This window comes from Setaria viridis, chromosome 6 (genome assembly GCF_005286985.2).
Source record: "Setaria viridis chromosome 6, Setaria_viridis_v4.0, whole genome shotgun sequence".
NCBI classification, from domain to species: domain Eukaryota; kingdom Viridiplantae; phylum Streptophyta; class Magnoliopsida; order Poales; family Poaceae; genus Setaria; species Setaria viridis.
The window spans coordinates 33649382-33670444 of NC_048268.2; the positions used below are offsets into that span (position 1 = coordinate 33649382).

The 21063-nt window shown below is 45.8% G+C and overlaps 2 protein-coding genes and 2 pseudogenes across 9 annotated transcripts; 1 reads left to right on the forward strand and 3 right to left on the reverse strand.

The window, feature by feature from the left end:
• Positions 1 to 875: 875 nt before the first annotated feature.
• Positions 876 to 3692, reverse strand: LOC117861204 (uncharacterized; annotated as a pseudogene).
• Positions 3607 to 7785, forward strand: LOC117861205 (AP-3 complex subunit sigma). 8 transcript variants are annotated; one of them, XM_072294470.1, is made up of 9 exons: positions 3607 to 3746; positions 3868 to 3984; positions 5184 to 5307; positions 5504 to 5546; positions 5626 to 5687; positions 5990 to 6086; positions 6518 to 6588; positions 6985 to 7076; positions 7166 to 7785. In XM_072294470.1, exons 3-9 carry the CDS (start codon positions 5239 to 5241, stop codon positions 7230 to 7232), a joined length of 501 nt encoding a protein of 166 aa, XP_072150571.1. In that variant the 5' UTR covers positions 3607 to 3746; positions 3868 to 3984; positions 5184 to 5238; the 3' UTR covers positions 7233 to 7785. The 8 variants fall into 8 exon arrangements, with proteins under 8 accessions (XP_072150571.1, XP_072150569.1, XP_072150570.1 ...); XM_072294468.1 differs by having other exon boundaries at positions 5213 to 5307; XM_072294469.1 differs by having other exon boundaries at positions 3618 to 3756; positions 5166 to 5307.
• A 2315-nt stretch (positions 7786 to 10100) lies between these two features.
• LOC117861948 (BTB/POZ and MATH domain-containing protein 1) lies at positions 10101 to 12040 on the reverse strand. The gene is made up of 4 exons (XM_034745459.1): positions 12023 to 12040; positions 10857 to 11798; positions 10661 to 10763; positions 10101 to 10537 (listed from the first exon to the last, which is right to left on the reverse strand). The coding sequence occupies exons 1-4, from the start codon at positions 12038 to 12040 to the stop codon at positions 10101 to 10103; spliced, it is 1500 nt and encodes a 499-aa protein (XP_034601350.1).
• Positions 12041 to 14023: 1983 nt separating this feature from the next.
• On the reverse strand, positions 14024 to 15107 carry LOC140223258 (BTB/POZ and MATH domain-containing protein 1-like; annotated as a pseudogene).
• Positions 15108 to 21063: the final 5956 nt, after the last annotated feature.

Genomic DNA, 21063 nt, shown 5'->3' on the forward strand with positions numbered 1-21063 from the left:
AAATGCAAACGCTACCCGGTAAGCGGTTGTGGCCAAGGCCGACGGTAGGTATTGCCGACACCTCGTACAACTCAGAGTCAGAAAGTTGAGGCTTGATGAGACAGGATCAAGATCGTTGCCAAAGGTGCAAGAGGATCTTGATCGGTAGCGACAGGCGGTATGCACGTTTCATCTGGCACTGGCACCAACCGGCCGCGTGACAAGGCCGTCAGAGACGAGTCCTCGTCAGCGTTAGCAACACCTGTGGCCCCACTTTTGGCCCATTGCTCCGTTTCCTCGTGCAGTGACAGGACTGAACATAACTTATTCTCTTCAGCTTTATTTCAAAAAAGAAAAGAAAAGAAGCAGCATCACTTGCGCATGGAAAATAGGTCTGCTTATCAAATGCTGCTACTACTTTAGTCCTTTTGTTCTATTATCAGGTACTGCAGTGAACTACAGTGCAGCTGCGGTTTGTAGGAGTTGACCTTGGCAACTCTCAAGTCTCAAGGTGCAGCTACAACCTGCTATCCAAAAAGACAAATCATCATGCCACCCGATTTTCTCTACTAGGGTATAGGTATAACGGCCTGTCTACTTTTGACAATGCTGAAAGCCTGCTTCTAAACATAATCCGAAATCACAAAGTCAACCAGCTGAGCTGCAGAGGACAGCTAGGCCGGAGTAGCCCATCAACCATCAAGTGCTGTGACAATGAAGCTGGGCCTTTTTCGGTCCGATTATTATTGCTCATGGACTTATGTTTCATTACTGTGCTTGCGTACAGTGTTTTTTTAATAAAAAAATCAGTAAGTGCAAAGAAAACTTTGAGCAGCTGTTGCTACTAAAAAGTTCTACAGAAGCTACAGGATTACACAGATGCAATACAGTACATGTAGATAGCAACTTTTGCTAATTTTACTCAACAAAGTGTTTACATACATAGAACCCTTCATATATACTCAAGGTAGAAAACAAAATATTGCAACAATTGGTCATTGGTGTTGCCTTTACAGTTGCTTTCTCTAGTGAAGATGGCATTAAAGATTATATTCCAAGGGCGACTTTCTCTGCATATAAATGATAACTGGTAGTCTGGTACAACGTAGCAGCCGTACCTTGCTGTTATAGAAAGGATATACATGGCTGTGTCAAGCTTGCTAATCCATGTGGCTGTAAAGTTTCAAATGCACTACCATCAATCTGACCGAATAGGAAGCCTGAAAGCTGCATTCATCCATTGTGGATGTCCCCACAGGCCACAGCTTGATTCTACACCGAGAGCTCCATGAAACCCACCTTCTAGCTATGCAGTGCCAACTTTCTACCAAATGAATCACAATTTGGAAGGAAACAACTGAATCCTAATAACCAAACAAGCAAGCCAAATCGACGGAGGAGAAGCACAGAAATGATTGGACGGCAGGAAAGGAAGCAAGAAACACCGGGGAGCATCATAGCGCAGCTGGGCGGGCAAGAGACGGCACACGCTTCCACGCTGAAACCGCGCGCACAATGAAAACTTTGTCAGCCACCAGCATATCTGCCAACGTCACAGAAAAAGATATCTGAGTGAAGTACAGACTTACCGCCATAACACAGGTTCAGGACTCAAGATTCATTTGAAACTGCTCACCTCTCGAGCCACAAACACGAGGTAAAGCATTACTCTTCCTGTCAACGGAAACTACAAGGCATTTCCCTTGTACATTGCTGGCCATAAGAAACAAGCGCGCTGGCATTTAAGCTTGCAAGCTGCATTAGCCGAATCCAGGGGGCACCGCAGGATCATCATCATCACCTGTTGTGTCATCCACAACAACTGGCTCACCTCCATTTGGCTTCCCTTCACTACAATTTTCCAAATTTGGCGGTGACTGCTGCTTCTGCGCTGCTGCTGCTGCTATGTTATTGTGCTGATTATCTCTGAAACCAAAACCTGGTGGTTCCAACGGATCATCATCTTCCACCTCGCTGCAACGGTGGTTGGTGTTTTTGCTGGCAAAACTTGTTGCTCTTTGCCCATCCTCTTCAGCTTCTTGGAAGAAGGTTCTGGGCCCTTTTCAGGGTTCAGTATCCTAATGTAGACAGCTTCCACGGTTCCCCTTATATCAGTTTCATTTGACTGGATGGTGTTCCATACCTCATCCGATATTTGACCCATTATTTTGCTCCTGATATGGAAGAGCAGTGTAGCAACAAGTTGAGTTAGTAATCAATATCTATTGTGTACATTTAAGAAACAATAACATTTGAAAGCTTTTACAAAGATGGGGCTCAACTTACCCAATATCTTTATTGATTGCATCACAAAGGTCTTTTAGTTTTAACTTCTCAGATCCATCTTCTTGTAGTACCACTGACTGTTTTACCTCTGATGATTTTATTGCGCAGCACCTCCTGCAACAAAGATATAGCATGCCATCAACTTATAGAAGTATACGCCATTAATAACCGTTATAGTTTGCAATCTACATCTACTGAGCAAGACGCTGACCATGTAAGAGGTTATACACCCATCTAGCAACATATATTGTCACAAAGATTTCAAATTTCCCAAGAGGCAAGTGATACAACATATGAGCTGTAATTAAGATGTTATCACAGGAAATCTACCAGATGCGCACTAAACATGGTCGAAAGGTTCATGTCTCAAAAAAGAAAGAAAGAAGGAAAGAAAGAGATCAAGGAAATTTCTATTGACAGAGCTTACAAAAATAAAGTCACTATGAAGAAGAGGGCATTTTCATCAGATAGATTGTACAACTGGGAAAAAATATTAAAATGAAGTTGAGCACTTGGTAATCAGCACAGCTCATGAATAACAATAAACAAACTCAACCACAGCAAGAGAGACTCCCTGTCCCTGGCTTTGTTCTAAGGCAGGGGAGCACAAAACCCTGGCTGGGTAGAAATGCGAATCATAAATAACAACACAAAACATCATGCTGACAACATGTGTTTATATGAGAAAAAAATATACAAATTACAGTCTCTCACATTTATATGTCAACAGATGACCGGATAATGATAATTATGCAACATCACTAGAGGTGTACCAAATATTCCCCGAAAAGCAAGAACTGACAGATGACTGGAACAATTGGTGCTCTCCACCATTTGTGTTGCAGTTTCGGATAACTTAATACGAACAGCATGATACATGGAACTGAGGCTATGATTTGAGTAGTTATCTCTACTCAACAGCGTTGCAGCAGCTCGACAAGGTCAAGCCATAATGTCAAGACCATCAGTTCAATGTGAAAAGCTTTTAAAATATTTAGCAGTTACGGATCACTAGCTCCAATCCACTGTAACCATCTCTGGCACGGCACTCACTAGTGGTGGATGATTTAAGTCTCCACTCCATTTATAGTCCTAAATAAGGGAATGCTGCATCGCAAAACCGCTCCATCTAAAATGATCCCTACAGAGCCCCGTATCCCTATAGGCCTATCAAGTGACGGCGATGAGCAATACACCGAATAGACTATACGCATCAAAGTTCCACAGCGCAGGATTACGGACTAGGAACAACCAAATCGCAAAACGTTAGGGTAAAGGATTTGGGGTGTTGATGTTTGGGGGGAAAAACTTACGTTGTCCTTGACCTTCCGAACGATGGATCGGCGGAGGGCGTCGAAACCGCCTTCGTCCTTGAGCCGCCCCACGACCTCCGCCGCCGTCGGCGGCCGCAGCTTGGGATCGCTCATGGGATCGGGGAGTGCCGGCTGGAAGCCTCTCGATCCCTAGTTTTGCTGTGAAGGGTGAGCACGGGTAATGTGTTTGTGGGCCTGTTTGGAACTTTGGATCTCCTCAATTGGGCCCTCCCGACTCGCGCTGCACGCGCCTCTCACTTCCCACCGGATTTGCTCGGCTCGTCCTCAGGCCGGCGACCTCCGCTCCCGCAATCGCATCATCGTCACACCGGCGTCGCGGGGCTGCAGCTTTGGTTGCTGGACGGCAACAAGAGGCCAAGAGCGGCAGCACCTTCGGCTACCTCAGGTAACCAAGTTCGTTGGTGGCTAGGTGGGATTCGAGGAAGATATGGTCGGGGTGTTGCCTAGGGCGATCCGATTTGGAACCGATCGATTTGGGTTCTGCTGGATGCCTTCCGAATTTTATGGTTTCGCACTTCCGGAATAGTAGCGCCTCTGCTCTAGTAGAACATTGCTCTACATTTCGCGGTTTTTTTTTATCCCCAAACGATGGCACCAAGTACTAGAAACCCAGTAGATAATTCCTGTGATGAATGGCATCGAGTCAATCGCTCCTAGCTTGCCGGTTTAGCATTCAGCTTGGCATCTAAATTCTGATTGCTTGATGCCTTGACCTGTTCGATGCAATGTCTAATTCGAACCGTACCACAGGTTCTGAATGTCGTAGGAACAATTCATCCCAAATGCATGCTCAAATAACCCAGAATCTTTTTGTGCCCTCTTTCGTTTGTTGCTGGCTTGCTGCACACATAAAAATATGGCTAGTGTTCACGCTGGTACTACCGTACTAGTACTATGCGGCTAGATGAAATTAGAAAAGGGAAGGAAAACAAATAAATTTGTTGACTTGGATCTATTAATCTGAAAGGGAACAGCTAATTAATTTCTGAAGTGAAAACAAGGTCAGATGTAGTTTAACAACAGTTGTGGGGAGCAATCTATTCGGATGCGCAGATATGGGTCTCTTGAACATGAGCTGTGTAGAGCAGGAAAGGAAGGTTACTTAATTTATCTAGCTACAACAGGACTTGCATACTGGCCGGTTTGCAGTATGTCCAGATTTGCTTTTCTGTCACCTCTGATGCAGGATGTCGAAATTTGGTGCAGAGCTTCTTGTACAAACTAGAATTTTCATTCAGTACAACAGTGCCGGATGTCAAAATTTGGACATAACTACTGCATGTTAGGATTGGAATGGTACACTTTTGACCTTATTTATACCAAGGAAATGCAATGCAAGTGGATGGTCTCAACAGATGTATAGGTCAATGTGATAACCTATGTTGGCCTTGTGTGGTTAGTGACCTATATATTGTCTATCTATCCCATCGTCCTCCTCCACTAGTCCACTGTACCAATAAAGAAGCTTATAGGGGCAGTGACATCAAGGTTACATTTGAATTGTTGTATTTCACACCTTTGTTGGAGATGTCTTCCAAGTTCACAACGATGGCGATTTCTAATCAGGACTCCTCTGCTGACCAGCACTCACGATCTGATCATTAACCTTCCAGCCGCTGCCACCTCCTTGTTGCCGGCCATGATTCAGGCGGTGATGGTGATCAGTACCCAGGCGAAGCCCCGCCTCCTCAAGTTCTACAATTTCCAGGTTCAGAATCCTCTCCTCTCTTCTCCATAGTCACCCCCTAACCCCCTCTCTTTCTTTGCCACCCAACAAGTGCTCGTTCAATTTCCGCACCCAGATCAAGCACTGCTTCATCCATGGATCATTTCGCATGGATTACGTTAATGAAGCAAATCTTAAATTCCCTTAGTTCTTTACATCTTCCTTTTCATGGTTGCAGCCCCCGGAGAAGCATCAGGACCTCGTCCGCAGTGTCTTCCAATGTATTTACGGTTCGCTTTGTCATTTCTTCCTGAATTTTATATGGATGCTGTCATTGATCTGTGGAATCTCTTGTTGCAGTACTATCTGCAAGGCCGGACAGTGCGAGCAATTTCGTCGAGGTCGATTCAATCTTTGGCCCGGTAACAATATAAGGGAAAATCTTATGCACTGTATGCAAATGCTAGCAATGGATGAGAATATTAAGATTTAAGTGCTCGAAAGCCAATTGCTTTCTTTTCCTTTATATATACAGATCTGTATGTCAGTCATCTGTATGTAATATAAGCTGTGCTAACTGCTCAGTGAGCATGCAATGTTGTAAGCTAAGTATTCCTTACTAAGTTTGGGACTTCTGTCCCATCTAGGTTACATTTGCTCATATTATTGACAGAACGTTGATGAAGGTCAGAAAGGTTTGATTTTTCTTCTTTGTGCTTTCCAGGGAACAAAAATGGTGTACCAGCATTTGGCCACTCTATACTTTGTTTTTGTCTTTGATAGCTCTGAGAATGAACTCGCCATGCTTGATCTCGTACAAGGTAACCTGACTTATTGATTCTATTTTTTTAATTTAGTGGATGTGACAGGTATATGTGTCATGCCTAATTAAAAGAGGATGTCATTCTCATCTGCATAAGGAATGAAGTATATTCAGTGCGCAATCATGTTCATCTGTTTGACTTGTCTTAGTAGTCATTAACTGTCTACTGTGCTTGTTCCAGTATTCAAACATCGTTTCCTGCAATTTTCTATTCTGTATTTGCGATGCAATATTTTTCTGTTGCTAAGTACCTGTGGCTGTGATGTAACTACAGTAGCACGTTTTTAACACTCTTCTCTGTCCACCAATTCTGTCTAGCTGCTAGAATTTTCATATTATACCTCACTGTCACAGTGTCATGCAAGACTTCTTTTGTCTATCTTCAACAAGGAGACTGATTACTTTGTATGACCTTTGTCTTGTGCACAGTTTTTGTCGAAACATTGGAAAGATGCTTCAAGAATGTATGCGAGCTTGACATTGTATTTAACTTTAACAAGGTGCATTGTTATATTCCTGCTGAAGTTCCCGTTTAACATTGATCCTTCATTTGCATATTGCATGCCGTTGGGTAGCAAAAATGTGGAATGTAGAAGTTTTTGGATACTGCATCAAAATTTTTCAAGGGTAACTGGGTTATCTCTAAGTACAATAGGAGGGCCAAATTTTGGCTCATTAGCTCTGTTGATATGCTGGTTTTCCCTTGTTTCCTGTATTCTGCAGTGTCCACAGTGGATAATACTTTGACATGTTTGTATAAAAATGCTCAATTTATAAGACAAAATGTCCCAATGATTCATTCCACCGGCCTTGCATTTCTTCCGGTTCCTTTCATAGTGACGTCTTGTACTACTTGCATCATGCTCTTCCTTGGCTCATGTTAATATCCGGTGCAGCTGCACACAATTTTGGATGAGATGATTCTTGGGGGACAGGTAATTGAAACAAGTTCGGAGCAAATAATGAAGTCCGTGGAAGAGATTGCAAGGTTCTACCCTCTGCCTTCACCGCTCCATATATAGAGCACACTCTTAATTATTGTCTAATTATAACAGCACTCTCCAATACTTGACACAGGCTGGAGAAACAATCAAGCACAACCAGCCTCATACCCAAGTCGATTTCAGATCGTTTCAGCCGTTAAGCTTTCACTCACTTCTTGATCTGAAGTCTGAACATTGACGGTGTGAGCAGAACCGCAGAAGACATTTGGTTGGCACTCAAGATTACATTCAGTTTGCTTTAGTTCTCTAAAGACTCGATCGTCCGGAAACCTGTCATTTGTTATTGGCAGACATGCATGTCTCGTTGAACCATCTCATTCTTCAGTGCTCGTTTGCAAGGAAAGTTTGGGAACGAATTAGAGTGTGGTCTGACAATCTCGTTCGAGTGCTGGTACAAGACCTGTCAGCAGAAGATTGCTGGAACAATGCAAGAACCTGACCAACTTACCTTAACAAATTCGAAGGCGCGAAGCAGCTGTGCTCATGTACACAGCATGGAATATCTGGAAAGATAGGAACCGGAGAAAATTTGAAGATAGAGCAATGACAGCGGCGCAAGTCGAACAAGAGACTGAGGCAGAAATTGCAATAACAAGGCTGGCCTGATGAGATCCCATAGTTGTTACGTTAGTCAAATAATACAGTTTGTGTTTGAGACACAATCATTTTATGAAATATTGTGTTGGAACAACATGCATTTTTCTTCCCCTTAAATGATAATAGACGTGGCCGCCGGCGGAGAAGTTGCCGGAGACCCGGAGGCCGGATGGCGAGCTCCATGGCTAGTCGAGCCTGTACTCGAAAAATCCGGAGTCCAACATCTTGACACGTTTTGGTATTCGCAGCATTGGAGAAGTTGATTGGAGATATATTCTGCTAGTAGGATCAACAAATTTCCCCGCGAATCATTTGGATTTGGAGTTGGAGCCCCTCCAAACTCGACGCGCTTGGAAACGAAAAACAAACAGAGCAGCAGAGTCTTGGGCCTGAGAAAGGGAGTGTTTTCAGTACAGTTGGGTTTGGATTGGGCTGAGCCATTTTGCCTTTACACTGTGTTGGACCGCACAATGTTGTCATGGGCTTTCATTGCGTGCCTTTTCACTAGTGAAAGTGTGTTGGACCGCGTATATGAAAATTACCGGGGGCTCCTATATAACTTCCGTGTGATAGGAACAACTGGAAACAAACAGCCCACCACGGCCCAAATCTACTGCAATCCTGCAAGCAGCGTGCCAGGACCAGCGAGGCAGCACAGCAGCGTGAAGGATGGTGGCAGGGTTTTTCTTTTTGTTTTTATAGTCCGTGTCAACGATTCAATATCTTTTGTAAAATACTTTTCATCTAGTATGTTGAGAACGCACTCAATATTTCAAATTTCTAGATTCAACATCTATTCAAACTTAGTTCAACAATTTCAATGAACAAATTCAACATTTTATATGCAAATGTTGAAACAGTATATCCAAATTGCTGAACACGTATAGTCAAAATGTTTCAATGTCGAAACAGTACATTCTAAATGTTTATCTTTAAAAAATATTTTAAAAAACAGAATATATTTATATTGAATCTTATTTTGTTGCATAAATTCTAACTAAGGCCATGGTTTAAACGATTCCAAAAATGATTTATAGTTTGGAAGAAAAACGAGTTCACTCGGAATCAATTCATCCGTGCAGCCACCCATGTGCGCACAGCTGTCCAGGTGCACTGCCGCTTGCCCTCCCACTAGACTCAATCGTGTTCGTTCATCCCGGTCTGCACAAATCTCAAGCATTGGAAGTCATTTAGAGAAAAAAAGTTCCAGAAGCCATATAGGATCCCTCTCTCAACCAATGCGGCATACCACCTACTTCCAAGATCCAAAGATTCCAAGCGCTTCAAAATTCTTGCAAATTTTGCGTAAGCATCTGGTCACTTGCAATCTTCAAAGATTGTTGACATAAAAGATACAAGGCTAGCAACAACGACAAACAATAATAAAGCCTTTTTTAGTCCCATGCAAGTTGGCGGCTAAATTTGAACTGAAACCTACAATAGCCTGGAACTGTTCTACTCCTCATACAGGTGCAAGAGTGCCGAACCTAGAAGACCATTAGTCCATTAGTCCCATCGCACCTGTCCCTTAGCTGAAAGCACATAGAATTCGACTTCAATATTTGGACGACACATGCTGCGGATCTTCTCACATGTCTCCTCGTTAGTGGAGGATTAGAGAACATTATATTCTTGATGACCAACTTTCTTAGGATCGGTGCATTGCATCTGAATAGGTGCTCCACAAATTCTAATGATGAGAACTTGTATAGGAAGAGATTTTTAGCTCTTCAAGTGAATTGAGAGAAATGTCATCAATCCCGCGACTCTCTTCGAAGCGCCAAGGGCAAGAAAATGGGCAAAAAGCCCTGGAAATAAGAAAAGGGCAATATTACTGTACTACTGGAGAATATATATACTAAAAAGTTCAACTTCAGGATGTATAAAAAATAAAAAAACTAAAAAGCTTAGGAATTACTGATAAATTGTACGAGCAATTCAATCCTATGGAAAGCGTCCGGGTACTATTGCAACTTCTCAAGAGATGCACCACGGCGGGTGCCAAGCCATGGCCATTATTCGATAAGGATATGCTTAAGGTTTTACACTTGGGCAGCTTGTTCGTTTCATTCAGGAAGCTTTCATAACCCGCTGTTCCCTGACATGAGAGTAGACACAGAGTAATGGCTAGATCACCAAAAAAAAACAATTCTTTTTGAAGAAATTAATTGATACACAAACATACCCATGGAATGTGGATTCGCAGTTCCAACTCATCGACTTCATTTACTCAAAAAAAAAACCTCATCGACTTCATCGAACTGCCTCATCAGGATGCCACAACGGATCCTCTACTCCAAATTTCAAGCTGCCGGAGGCGACGGCCGACATGTACAAACTGGTGGCGGCGAGGATCGTAGACATCACCATGCCAAGCTAACTCGGCAAGCTACGGGGCAGAGATACGAACCTCAATGGCGTCGGATAAAGACAGGTGGTGCAGTTTCGGGGCGACTATCTCCAGCCGCCGTGTGTTCTTGAATCTTGACCCATAAGAAGACTGAACACAGCGAGTCGGAGCGTATGGTGAAATCCGAGGCAGCAACCAGTGTGACGCAGAGGGTCAGGATCCTCAGGCTCGGGCATCGGGTGCAGACAAGAGCGGTGAGCTCGCCGCCTTCCATGCGGCCGTATTGTATCGTCAGCGAGGTCAGCGCCGTGAACGAGCCCGGCGGCGGCAGCCGGAGCCTCCATGGTTTTGCGAGGAATAGCGTGACGCTTTTCGTTCCCTTGCACGCCGGGAGCTCGAGCTCCGCCGCCTCTTCTTCCCCGCCGTCGCCCTCCGGCGGCGAAGGCACGAACAGGGAGAGCGTCCCCACCACGCGCTGCGCGGACGTGACGAACACATCTGAAAACGAAGTTCTACGGTTTGGCGGATTGTGCCATCGATTGTACAGAAATACAGCATGCATTCAAAGTGTCATTGGATCGCTCGAGTTCTCTTCGGATACGAAACAACTGACAGAATTACAGTTAGGTGCACAGAGATGCATCTCAGTTGTAGGATCAGGGGCCATCAAGAACAGTAATACAGTGTCGATCAGAAACTTTTCTGAGACGATAAAGAGAGAGAACTATTGTTCAAAAAAAGATCAAGAGAGAGAACAATTAACCCTGCACGTTGGTAGTAACGTACGCAGATGCAGATGCCGGTTCTAAGTCTGAACCCGTGCTCTTATCTCATCGATCACGGATGGGAAGCTCTGCATCAGCCGCAGGTACCCCTCGGTCAGCACCGCGCTCCTGAAGTTCTTCTCCACGACGAAGAAATCAAGGCACCTGCTCTTCAGCTCCGGGCAGCTGTGCGTCTCAGCGCAGCCTAGTATTGTCGCGACATTCTCCGCCGATACACGCTCCCACAGCTTGTGGGCGCACATGAGCTTCAGCCTGTCCAGCTGGTACATGTCAGCTGCTGCGAGCAGATGCTGGAACAACTCGATGGGGGAAGAGCCCTCGAGCTCTTCGTCTCTCGGCAGCGCATCGGTGTACATAAACCGCAGCAGGATCTGGAACGTCGCGGGCGTGATGCCGTGCAGCGAGATGCAGCGCATCTTGGCCTCCGCCATGGAGCCGAGGAGCTGCGCCTTGAACACCGGCGAGCGGGCGGCGAGCACCGCCCGGTGAGCCCGGAACTTCTCGCTGCCGACGGTGAAGGACACGTCCGAACCGTCGGCACCATCCAGGAGGCGCCCAAGATGGTCGCCTATGTCAGAGCATGGCACAGATATCGGGTCGGCACACAGAACTATGGCTCCGCACATGAACGTGATACGGCCATCCATTATGTAGGTGGATTCTAGATCTGCCCGCTCCACGAACTGTGGAAATCCCCATGCCTTGTTGGTGCCGTACACTTTGACGCACCGCCGGGCGTGCGACGGCGACGGCGACGGCGCGCCGTCTCTGCCAATCAGAAATGCGTCAAAAATGGCCTTGACCTTTTCGGATTCGCTGACGAGCTTTAGAAACAGAGAGAGGTAAACGCCATTGTCGGCCTTCCGGTCTCCGTGTGGGTAGCAAAGTATCCTCCAGATGTGCCCCCCAGAGGAGATTTCGTCGGAGTGGATGAGGTCGCCGATGGCAAGGCTCTTGGTTCCTGCGTAGTCGAGCTTGAATTCGGTGAAGCCGGAGGCAACATGTTGACAAGGAGCTATTGCTAGTAGTAGAACACATAGAGTCGTCGTCAGTGCGTTGTACTACTATAAATACAAGGGCCACGACCGGTTGGAGTGCGGAGTGCCAGCGGGTTTGGAATGTGAAGGGCTTGGTTCAGAGAACGGGACTCGGGAGTCGAAACGACGGTCACGCGCTGAGAAGTATCGGACGTACGCACCAGCCGGATGACGCCCATTCCCGCGCGCGCAAAGCGCCTCGAGTCACAGTATATGTTGGCCATTCCTAATGGGTGATTTCATATTTATATTTTCTAAATACAACATAAGTAAAACATTTAATTCATGGTTAAAATACTCATTGTTTTTTAGTTTACAGGTAAGACACAAATTACCTTGAAAATAGTGTATACAGAGTTTCATCCCATGTAACTCATTTCACCTTTCTCTTCGTTAACTCTTAACTCTTTATCACATCATCAAAAATGCTGACATCCTACCCTATTTAATAAGATTAATGAGAATGAAACTTCTTACCATCATATGGCATATGCATGTAGGTGAGAGAACAAATCATCGCTAGGGGCAGTGGCACTCGCTAGCACGTGATTCCATGCTAGCGAGCCGGAGCAATTAGTGCAGGACACCATCGTGTTCCAGTGCCGCTCCACCCAGTTCTCCTACGACGGCGGCGCCGGCGGGCTAGGCTGCTAGGCTGGCGGTGGGATTGGGACTGGTGGTGGTACCGTGGTAACAGGGGATGAGAAGCCGCCGGCCAACTGACGGGCGGCGGACCCCTGTGATCTCGCGCAGATTCTCCGGCCGCACGCACGCTTCCTCGGCAGCTCCCTTCACCAGTTCACCTTCGCCGGAGCGGACCCTCCTCGGCTGGACGCGCCCAATGTTGTAGGCCGATGGCTCCGCGGTGGCACACCGCGATAAGCCTCCGCCTGCAGCATCGGCTGCCTCCTGCCTCCGGTCGCCAGTTCCCGTGGCCGCCAGCTTGCCTAGGTTTCATCTCGCGGCCGCGCAGGCGCCTTGCGGAGCGATGACGGCCGGCGCCACCTGAGCTGTGTGGGGGCGGCGGCGCGGCTCACGCTGTACGGCCCGTCAACCTATGTGTGTGTGGGCCTTGAGTAGACGGCCGAAATGGAGGCCCAGGTGCTAGCCCGCAGCTTGAATCCGTCGCCTTCGAGCCCAAAAGGACTGGTGTCAGTGTGAAGAAGGCATTGGCTACTGAAAGAAAATCTACGCAAAATTGACTGCTAGTTTGTGTTTTGTTAGAAAAAGGACTGCTAGTTTGTGTAAGCAGATGCAAGAGACATCATCAATTTGCCTACCATCAGGTTTTGCTTCCTCTGCAAACCAAAGTACAATACAATATAATAAAATGAATAAAATCAGGGTATGCCCAAATAATGTTTTCGCTGTGCACAAAAGCCGGCCAAGAATTGGGGGCAAACATTGAAAAACAACATAACGTCCGGAAATTCAGAATTTCAAATAAGCTTTCACCTACTAAGCTGGCTATCATGAAATTCCTGCATGTAAGCAAGCGAGCAATTCCCGGCTCAAATTATGAAAACAAAATATAACAAGAGGTTTATGAAGTTGTCTTGCAAATCATGAGGGTGTCCTGATTGATTCTTTTTAGACCAAGAGCACCTTCTCTTCATTCATTATCACAGTACAGTACATGTCTCAAGGAGACAGGCATTGGGATAGCCAGAAAAAATAACTCATATAGTCATATATGCCAAGGCCTCCTTAGCACAAACATGAGCAGCTAGGTTTGCTGAACGCCTTACAAAAACAATGGAAAATGAAGAGAAGTTCAAGCTAAGCTCTTTGGTTTCAGCAAGTACCGACATGATCTCCTTTGAGTTACCGCTTACCAATGCATCCGAACAGAAGATCAAGGAGAAGTCTGCAAATGGCACAGAATTGTGGCGCGATAACATAAGTACTTTAAGCATGCTTCGTGCTTGAATAGATGGGATAGCATTCATGGAACTACAAGATTAAAGGTAGGTAGTCTATAGTACCATAGCAAAAATAAACATCTCATCAAGCGCAAAAAAGGTTCAACATCAACCGCAAACGTAACCCTGCTTCATGACAGTACTCCCCAGATAATAAAGAAAATAAAGCAACCATGCAAGTAACCTACCCAAGGCAGGACAAGGCCAAGAGAATAAGGAGAAACACGGCTAGGGTACTAATTAATATAGCATGATCTCCACAGCTTTGGGTCTGGTTTGTCTGAAAATATCCTTGGCCTGCGTCGCCTTCTTGTAATCACTTGGCAGCAATTTATTCCAAGACTGCAAAAGAAAGAGTGTTCAATGAATGAATGATCCCATTTGATAAAACCCATGCATTTAGTTTCAATATGCTAGAAATATAACGAAGAGCACTCACCAAAATAAATGAACACCAAGCACTATGTCATGTCCCAACCCGGCTTCGCACCTCAGTGATGATAAACGGAAAATTCTGCCTCAGCTGCATGAAACCCTCAGTTAAAACAGCCTTATTGAAAATTTTCTCTGCCACAATGAAGCCAATGCACTTTTTCTTCAGTTCTAGACAACTGTACATCTCAGCACAAGCTAAAGCATCAGCAACTGTATCCACTGACATATTTTCCCACAGCTTTTGGGCACATATAAGTTTCAATCGGTTCAATGCATAACGGTCGGCAGCTGCTAACAGATGCTGCAACACCTCAGAGTGAGAATCCCCAAGCTCATCTTGTACAGGAAAGGCATCCATGTACATGAATCGAAGTACGATTCTAAATGTTGCAGGGGCAATGTCGAGTAGGGTGATGGATGACATTGTAACCTCGGCCATGATACCGAGGAGCTCGGCTCTGAAGACTGGTGAACGGGCAGCAAGCACCCCACGATGAGCATGGAACGTCTCGCCGTCAACAGTGAAGAAGGACACATCTAACCCATCCATGCTATCCAACAGCATGCCAAGATTTTTTCCAATGTCCGAAGGCGGCACTGGAATGCCGCTATCATGTAACACCATGATGGAGCATACAAACGTGATCTGTCCGTCCCTCACATAATCTTTCACCAGATCCATTTGACTCATGAACTGAGACCACCCAAACCTGACACTGTCCCTCTGGAACAGATAAACCCCTGTCCTTTTCGCAGCAACTAACGATGGTTCACCATCCTTGTCCATCAAAAAGGCCTCAAATACGGCCTTGACGCTCTCGGGTTTGCTGAGGATCAGCTCCAGAAAAATTGCGAGATAGCCGTTCGTCTGGGTTCCGTCCCGCGGGGAAAGCAGTTTATCCTCCTCATGTGCACGCCGGCAGAGATGGGATCAGAGTAGACGGCCTCACCAGCGGAAACATTCTTGATTTTCACGAAGGGCAGTTTGAACTCGACGACGGCGGAGGCGGAATCCATCGTGGTGGTCTGCATCGCCGCCTGCGCCTCTGACGTGCGTTGCCGTTTGATCCCCTTCATCGTAATCGGCGAGGAAACTAGCACAAGATCATTTTTTTTTGAACAGACAGTAAGAGCTTTGCCAAATTTTTATTAGATGAGAAAGCAGAAAGAAAAAGAAAATACAACTAGCAGAGCCAACCGGCCCCCCACTAGGCAAGGAACAACTGATACTCAACTAAAAACAGAGAGCAAAAGAACAACGACTGAAAAGGAGGAGGCTCGCAACTCAGGAAAATTGCATGGGTTTCAGCCTGAACTCCACTTGGATAACTGTAGTTGCTGGTGGTCTTCCTTTATAAGATAAGCTACCTCCTCCACGGTCTTCTTTGATGATTAAATGTCCTACGGTTTCTTTCCTTCCATATGTTCCACCAAAAATATATGACCAATCCATTAAAAAATGATCTGTTCTGTGTCGATATGAGTTTCCAGCCTTTTTTTTGGTCCGTTTGTGACTGGTAGATGCTATAGGGTAAATCATGTTGCCAACTTGTTCCAGACCGCTACGGTGTAAGTGCAATTTTTGCATAAATGTGTCGGCGTTTCCGGCTCAGTGTTGCAAAGTTTACAGATCGGATTGTGTGGCCATCCCCTTTTTGCTAAATTATCTGCCGTAAGAATTTTTCTATGTAAGAGAATCCAGGCAAATATCTTGCATTTGGGTTCTGCTTTTGCTTTCCACACCGAAGTAATGTTCATTTGCTTTGTTCGTCCTTGCAACTGGATGAGGTATGCACTTTTGGATGAGTATTCGCCGTCCGCTGTCCAGCGCCATTTGATGTCATCATCAATGTCTGGGTTGCGCTGTTGCGCGTTGATTTCCTCCCATAATTGGACATACTCTCGTATTTCCTCTCCAGTTGTGAGGGGGCAGATTTGATCCAACCAATAGTTGTTCTGTAGCGCTTTTGCGACTATGAGATTTTTTCGTCTAGATTTCTGAAAGAGTTTCGGTGCAAGGTTTTTGGGAGCTGATCCATTTATCCAATAGGAGTGCCAGAAAGAAGCCTTCTTGCCATTGCCTACTGTCACTATTGTTGATGCATTAAAAAGCTCCCTATCAGCTTTGGTACAGGGATATCAAGTCCTTTCCATGGTTTATTATCATTTTTCTATTGAAACCAACACCACCTTAGTCGAAGGGCCCTTGCTAATCTTTCTATGTCCAAAATGCCCAATCTTCCCTACTCCTTTGGCATACATGTCATTGTCCAATTAACCAAGCAATGTCCCTCATGGACTTTCTCCGGTTCTTCTCCTTTCCAAAGAAAACCTCGCCGCAACCGATCAATCTGTTTTATGAGCCATTTGTGTATCGGGAAGACCGTGAGGTGGTAGATTGGTTGGGACGTTAGCACACTTTTAACAAGTGTCTCTCGTCCTGCCAATGATAACATCTTTCCTTTCCAACCTGGTAGTCGACCTCCAATTTTGTCTATGAGCGGCTGGAATTCAACTTTTCGTAGCTGGCGTGTGTGTAGGGGTAGTCCTAGGTATTTTCATGGGAACGAGGACACCTTGCCCGGGAATTCTGTTAGCGCTTCATTGACAACTTCGGCTGTGCATCTTATGGGGAAAATTTCAGTCTTTGCCATGTTTATTTTGAGTCCTGAACATTCCCCAAAAAGTTTTAGAATTTGGTTTATGCGTTGGAGTTCTGTCTGGTTCGGGTTTGCAAAAAGTGCGGCATCATCGGCATAGAGGGAGCAACGCAGTTTCGCTGCCGCAGGTAGGACCGGTTGGATAATGTTCATTCGTGCTGCGAGCTCTAGTAATTTGTGTAGTGGATCAATGGCAAGAATAAAGAGCATAGGTGACAACGGATCCCCTTGTCTTACTCCTCTGGCATGTCGGAATTTTTTTCCCAGGTGTCCCATTGAGCAGCACTCTGGATGATGACGTGGCTAGTAGCGTGGCGATCCAGTTCTGCCACTTTTGTCCAAACCCCACCGCTTGCATTGTGTCGAGCAGGAAGGTCCAGTTGAGAGAGTCAAAGGCCTTTGAGATGTCAAGTTTTATGAACAGGGCCTGTTTCTTTGCTTTATATAGTGCCTTGATTACACTCTGGACGTATATGAAGTTATCATGAATACACCTTTTCTTGATAAATGCACTTTGGCAGCTTGAGACGAGATCATTTAATTTTGGCGCCAGCTGGTCTGCTAAGATTTTAGTGATAATTTTTGCGAGACTGCTTATGAGGCTGATAGGTCGGAAATCTGTAACTTGCATGGCCTCCTCTGTCTTTGGGATAAGGACAATATTTGCCTCATTTATTAAGTACAATCGTCGGGTCCTGAGGGAATGGAATGCTTGTAGGGCTGCGACGAGATCCACCTGCACTATTGCCCAACATTTCTTATAAAAAAGGCCTATGAAACCATCAGGTCCCGGGGCCTTCTCAGATGGCATGCTCATGATCACTCTCTTGATCTCTCCTGTTTCAAAGGGGCTTTCTAGTTCCCGTAGATCATGTAATTGGTAGCCTAAATTGGCCCAATTTAAACTTTGTGTTTGTATTTGCGGCGTGCCCATTAGTTCAACAAAGTGGTTATAGATGATTTCCTCCTTCTGTTGGTGATTATTCGTCAGTCCTTGTGCTCCCATTAGTGCCGGAATATGCAGTCTGCGCTTCCTATTGTTTGCGTGGAGCATGAAATAGCGTGTGCAGGCATCCCCTTGTCGTAACCATGTTAGTCTGGAGTGTTGTTGTGCTCTTGCTCGCTGGATTGTCGCCAGGCCTACTATTTTTGCTTTCAGATATTTACGGAAATCCAGCTCCGCCAGTGTGAGTGATCTTTGTTCCTGTGCTGCATCTAGGAGGAGCAAGGCTTCATTTGCGATGGCTTGTCTAAGGACCAAATTCCCTATGGTTTGCCTTCTCCATAACTTTAATGCTTTTGCCATTCTGATGAGCTTGACGTGTAGGCATAAAATTGCATCTTGTGTGTTCACCTGTTGGTTCCATACCGCTTGCACCGTCTCCATGAAACCTGGCATGTCCACCCAAAATGATTCAAATCTGAATCCTTTGTAGTTTTGTCGCTCTACATCTCCAGTTAGGAAGAGTGGGCAGTGATCCGAACCTCTTGTATCCAGTGCCTGGAGGTCTACATTTGGAAAGAGGAGGTGCCATTCTGGTGTTCCAAAAAATCTATCTATTCTTGTTAACGTTGGATTTCCCTGCTCGTTACTCCATGTATATCTCCTGCCACGCAGGTCAATTTCCATCAGCTGCGTCTCATCTAGAGCTTGTCTAAAACTATTCATGAGGTGCCTATTGAGCCTGTTGTTATTCTTGTCTTTAGCTTTATAGATCAGGTTAAAAACTCCTATGATTAACCACTCTTGGTGGGATCGTTCTTTTAGTCCTTTTAGCTCTTCAAGGAAAACCAATTTTTCCTGATCACCCTGTGGTCCATAGATGCCTGTGAGTGTCCAGGCTATGTTGTTATCTTTCATTGTTATGGTAGTTGAGACCGTGTGCTCGGTGGTGGAGCTGTTGCTCATATCAAAGTGTTGTTGTGCCGCAGCTATGAGGATGCCACCTCTCGTGCCTATCGCAGGCAGAGTTGTATAATTTGTTGCAAACTACACGCCCAATGTTTCTATTACTAGGCGTGTGTTCCACTGGCTGATCTTTGTTTCCTGTAAACAGATGATTGTTGCTCCGGTCGAGTGGACTATATTTCGAACAGTCGCTCTACTGGACGAGCTATTAAGACCTCGCACGTTCCAACACAGGATATTACAATTTTTTTGAGACATGAGGAATGACAGACCAACTTGAAAAGAAACGACTTGGCTTGCTCTTATGGTGAAGCAAAGCCTGCACAGTACCCAACTGGGCTGACTCACAGCTTCTACTTGGGCCCTGGTTAACAGGTTCAGTGTACAACAAGTAGGCAGTCATAGACCCCCTAGGCCACACCGTCCCATTTGGGATTACATGCCAGCATAGTTCATCTAATTTTAAGACTGACATCAAAATAACAAAAGCGACTAGATTGAGGCTCAAAGCCTGTCTACACTTCCTGTGCCTGACCGACAGCATCTGGGCTTGGGTTGATCCTGCTGCGCTTTTTCTTGCTTCTCGCCTAGTTGCCTTGTTCTACCAAAACTCTGATAGCCTCCATCTTGGCATCATTTATCGGCTGCGGAAGGTGTTTAGCAAGCTGATTAGTATCATGGAGATTTGTACATTTTTTTCGAGGTGACAATTCTCCCAGTTTGTTGACAAGAACCTGCTGGGCCAATTGGATTGTGTCTTTTCCTAGATTTAGTTTTGCTTTACTGGCTCTGGAGCTTTTCCTTTGTGTTGGTGCTGTGTGGTGAGCCATTGGTGGAATTGGATTTATGTTTGGTGGAGTACTGAGCAAAGGTTTAGAAGGCTTGCCTGATACAAATTGTAGGAATGTGGCTAAATCATCTATCTGGTTTTGCTCATTCTGAGCCACTCTAGGAGTTGGGGTGCTTTCGGTGTAGGCTATTGTGTGTATCTCTGGTTCCTGGGTGTTGTTAGGATCAGCAACTATGGGTGTCTCAAGCTCTTCACAGTCAAGGATACTCTCTGCCTCAGGTTCTTCACCGTCAGGGAAACTCTCTGTGTTGGGTTGTAGTACCGTCTCTGAATGAGGTGTGATTTTGGTTGCTGCAGTTGGGTTGTTTTGCTCCTTAGTGAGACTAAGGTTGTAGTGTTGCTCAACTAGTAAATGTAGGGGGGGACAGTAAGGATGCCCTCCGTCTCAGGCTCTTCATTTACAGAGACACTTTCTGTGTATTGGATTTGTTTAGTGGGCTGTTGTGCCGTTTCTAAAATGGGTGTGGTTTTGGTTGTTGCAACTGGGTTGTTTTGCACCTCAGCAAGAGTAAAACAATTTTCTTATTCAACTAGAAAGGGACAGTAAGGAGTGCTGGGCAGACCTACCGTTCTGCAGTCCTCAACTCTTCTTCTTCCCTCTCATTCTCCCTGGCAGCCATCCCCCTTGGCGAGGCTATTGGAGACCATGTCTGCACGGCCTCCAGCATTGCCATGATACGGCTCTCCTTGGATGGTTGTCCTGCATAGACAGTAACGTTGCAGCACTCATCTAACATGGGATCCACCCGCTGAATGTCCTGGCGCGTTTGATTTTTGACAATAAATTGTTCAGGACATAAAGTGCAAGTGTTGTTTAGCTCACCTATGACTTGGACGAGTGGATCAGCGAAGGAGACTCGTTTGCCTGTGCATTTCTTCCTCCACATCGCCTGTTGTCCCAGCTTCCTTCCTGCTCCTGGTTTCGTCATCTTCTTCGCAGCTTGGTTAGGTGGGAAAGGGGCTTTGTTGCGTCCTGAGTGGCCCCTATTGCCTCCTCTGTACCTGTTGGTGCTGTAACAATCCTCCACCGCGCCCCGACAACACGTCATGCACCCCCAGGATGACTGGCTGCGTTGGCGTCTTGTCCCGCGATGGAAGTTTTCGTCGTAGTCGTCGTAGTCATCCCGGTGTGGGCAAAAGTCACGTCCGTAGCGGTCGTCATGGTACTGTCCGCGACGGCGTTCCCCCTGGGAGTCCGGTGCACCATAGTTCCAAAGGAACTCGCGCCGGGGCTTCCTGTTGCCTTCTCCTCCTTGCCCATCATTGAAGGAGAGGTCCTCCACAACGTCAAGGTGGACGTGCAGCTTGTAGTCGTAGGTGCTTTTGTACCCCCTGGGCTGGTTGTGGTGGAGCTCTCCATCTTCCTGTTCCCTATCTGGATTGAAAATTGTCAGTAGTACCTTCTTTGGGATCTTACTCAGATTGG

Coding starts and splice junctions, on each gene's coding strand:
- LOC117861205 (XM_072294470.1), top strand. CDS start 5,239: ATGATTCAGGCGGTGATGGTGATCAGTACCCAGGCGAAGCCCCGCCTC. Junction 5,688..5,989: donor TCGATTCAATCTTTGGCCCG/GTAACAATATAA, acceptor TGTGCTTTCCAG/GGAACAAAAATGGTGTACCA. Junction 6,087..6,517: donor CATGCTTGATCTCGTACAAG/GTAACCTGACTT, acceptor TCTTGTGCACAG/TTTTTGTCGAAACATTGGAA.
- LOC117861948 (XM_034745459.1), bottom strand. Junction 10,764..10,856: donor TCGATGAGATAAGAGCACGG/GTTCAGACTTAG, acceptor TTTGAACAATAG/TTCTCTCTCTTTATCGTCTC. Junction 10,538..10,660: donor GCATCTCTGTGCACCTAACT/GTAATTCTGTCA, acceptor CTTCGTTTTCAG/ATGTGTTCGTCACGTCCGCG.